Consider the following 3,005-nt stretch of genomic DNA (forward strand, 5'->3'; position numbering starts at 1 on the left):
CAACACATGCTGTCATGCACTCGCAATGGAATGCAACCTCACTTGGTGTATCAGTGTAAATGCTCTCAACCACAAAAGTGGTGTTCAATATGACAATATATACGCGCACGGGACAGAAAGATGACTGCAAGAATGACAACAAACAAAAAAACTAACAAATAAAGTATGACACATCATCATGCATGCATGCTTGCGCGGACATATTTCCATGTATGTAATTGAAATACTGAATGGTTGAAAAACGGACAACAATGTTTCTTTCAGCCATCATGTATACTATATATGTTTTGCTTAGCGAAAATTGATTCGTGCAACTGGGCACCGGTGAGCCTTTTTTTTTTGCAAAATTTTGGAACTCAAACTTCTGGTTCTCCAAAAACTACAAAGAAAAATATATAGCTAGATATGTAGACCGTTATTGTATGTTAGAAATTTAATTTTGATTGAAAATACATTGTATTTTGGTAAATAACAAAGGCAATTTTCTGACAGAAAACACATATTTTATTCCTAAATTTACTTAGATTTTTTATATAGCCCAAAACAGAACCAGTTTCTACTCACACTTCGCACGAATATACAAGCCATGTATACATATTCATATTTAAAAGAAACTTAAAAAGTAATAATATTTTTTTTTCTAGAAAGAGCTCATACCGGTTGATGTGGGGTATCTGATTTGATGTAGGGGTACAGCATAAGAGTCTACTTCCTACACAGCGGCAGTGTAGTCGCACAATCAGTTCAATAATAGCAACAAATGTTCAAAAGGAACACTTGGCGGTATACTGTTTTTTTTCTGCATGCATATGGTACGTACAAAAGGCATCGCAGTACCACAAATAGTGCTGCTTTGCACTGGGAAGTGAAAGCCGTCATTCGTGTACTTCCAGGAGTCTAGTTACCTAGGAGAAGTACCGCTTGAGGCTTTATGAACTTGAGTATGTACATAGTATACAATTTGCATGCATACACCTTTTTATGCATTTTAATTATTTCTCATGAGGGCCATATTCGAATGCTCTGTTAAATTACTCGAAACGGAACAAATGAGAGACAAATTTAAAATAGAAGATGAGCCCCAAACCGAACCAATGAGAAACAGATTTAAAATAGAAGAGCCCCAAACCGAAGAAATGAGAAACAGATTTAAAATGCAAGGGCCCCAAACTGAACGAGTAAAAATGAGAGCCAGTAAAGCTTCATGGCAATACTATAGCCTACGAGACACTAGTAAAGGATCCGAAGAGAAAATGGAAGAGAATAGAGAGGTACTATATACATGGAAGAAAAAGAAGACAGAGAAGAGCAGAGATGAAAAGGAGCCTTAGATTACCCAGAATAATTAGCAATTACAGGTTCCACAAGAGGGTGCTAACTGACGTGCCCCAGCCGTGTTGGTCCGCGGCGTCGAGGCCGATGCCGCCGAACAGGTCGTCCTGCGTCATCGCCGCCGGCGGGTAGCCTTGGTCGTCCATCCAGACAGGGTCGCACCACGACGACACCTCCGCCAGCGTCACGTCGTGGACGAACACGAGCTCTGCAGCGTCGTCGTCGAGGCGAGGCAGCTCGAAGATGCCCTCGAAGTCGTCGTCCTCCACGGAGAAGGCGCTCCTGGCCGCGGAAGGCGTGGCCTCCGGCGAGGAGGACAATGCGGCGGCGGCGATGATAGCCGGATGATGAAGCAGGGACGGAGGGACGTCCATGGCGGCGGCGCGCATGGCAGCGGCCTGCACGTCGCGTGGCGCTGCGGAGGCCGGGCGCGGGAGGAACGCGGCGAGCTCCGGGAAGTTGAGCACCGCGGTGGGGCCCTTTACGACGAGCGCGGCGGCGTCGTGCGCGCGCGCGGCCATCTCGGGCGTCGGGAAGGTGCCGAGCCAGATGCGCGACTTCTTGCGCGGCTCCCGGATCTCAGACACCCACTTCCCCCACGCGCGCATCCGGACGCCGCGGTACGACGGGTGGCGAGCCCGCATCGCCTCGCCTACTACGCCACCCGCACGCCGCGCGGCCGGCGACGCCGGCGGCGAGGACGACGTACCCCTTGATGAGGCCGGGCTGGAGACCTCCCGCTGATCAGGCATCATCGCGCGTAATGGCGGTGGCAAGGTAGCTCGCTCGCTCTCAGCTGCAGGTGGAAGTGGAGGTGTGTGAAGTTGTTGCGAGGTGCGGCGGGAGAGATGACCGGATGAATGAGAGAGAAGGGTATGGCGTAGGGGTAGTTATAGAAGCGGCTGGCTGGTGGCGGAAGGACGATAGAGAAAGTTTCACAGCGACATGGTGACAGCTGAGCTACTAGCTAGCCAGAGCCGAGCGCATCGTCTCTCTGTCAATCTATTTTGGGGTTTTCCTCTTTCTCTGGAAAGTGGTAAACGCTGCTACGTAGCGTACAGGGCTGTGGCCAATTAAGGTGTACTAGGAGCTTATGCAACTGGCGCGATATAGCAAATACTCCCTCAAATATAAAAAGTTTTAGATATTTTAATTAAGTAAACTAGATACACACCCTAGTGAGCGTATCTACACACTAATAATACTATTGATACATAATCTAATAAAAGCTTAAACATCTTATATTAGTGATACATAAATCTAAGTATGTACGTAGTAGAAGGTTTTGGTACGTAGCGCTATCTTTTGACGTATGTACGTATGTGGTCCAATACATGCAGGCAGGCAATATATACGAAATATTCTATTGCTTGACTTGGGAGGAGTGGACGTGGTATTACGTACGTACGGCATTGACGGGTGATCAGCGGTTACTTTCTGGTCACTGGTTAGTATATAGTTAGACTGGTCCTGCACGTACGGTGCCGCCTTTTCCAATTTATTAACTGCCGGGTGGCATATTTATGCCCTTTTATTCGCCATCTTCATTAATTACTAACACTACCTTGCGTGCGTGTAAAAAAAAAAAGGTACACTGCCATGCATGCGTGCACACAAGTTTTTCGTAGTACAAAAATATGTTCTACTTTGTGCTATTAGTGGTACTCCCCTTT

The 3,005-nt window shown here is 47.1% G+C and overlaps 1 protein-coding gene across 1 annotated transcript; it reads right to left on the reverse strand.

Moving 5' to 3' along the window:
* Positions 1 to 1,352: 1,352 nt before the first annotated feature.
* On the reverse strand, positions 1,353 to 2,084 carry LOC124648418 (ethylene-responsive transcription factor ERF038-like). The gene has a single exon (XM_047188190.1). It carries the CDS (start codon positions 2,082 to 2,084, stop codon positions 1,353 to 1,355), a length of 732 nt encoding a protein of 243 aa, XP_047044146.1.
* Between the last annotated feature and the right edge of the window lie 921 nt (positions 2,085 to 3,005).

The sequence above is a fragment of the Lolium rigidum genome, chromosome 4 (assembly GCF_022539505.1).
Source record: "Lolium rigidum isolate FL_2022 chromosome 4, APGP_CSIRO_Lrig_0.1, whole genome shotgun sequence".
NCBI lineage: Eukaryota > Viridiplantae > Streptophyta > Magnoliopsida > Poales > Poaceae > Lolium > Lolium rigidum.

Bases quoted from the DNA above. Each gene is read 5' to 3' on its own strand.
- LOC124648418 (XM_047188190.1), bottom strand. From the start codon at position 2,084: ATGCCTGATCAGCGGGAGGTCTCCAGCCCGGCCTCATCAAGGGGTACG.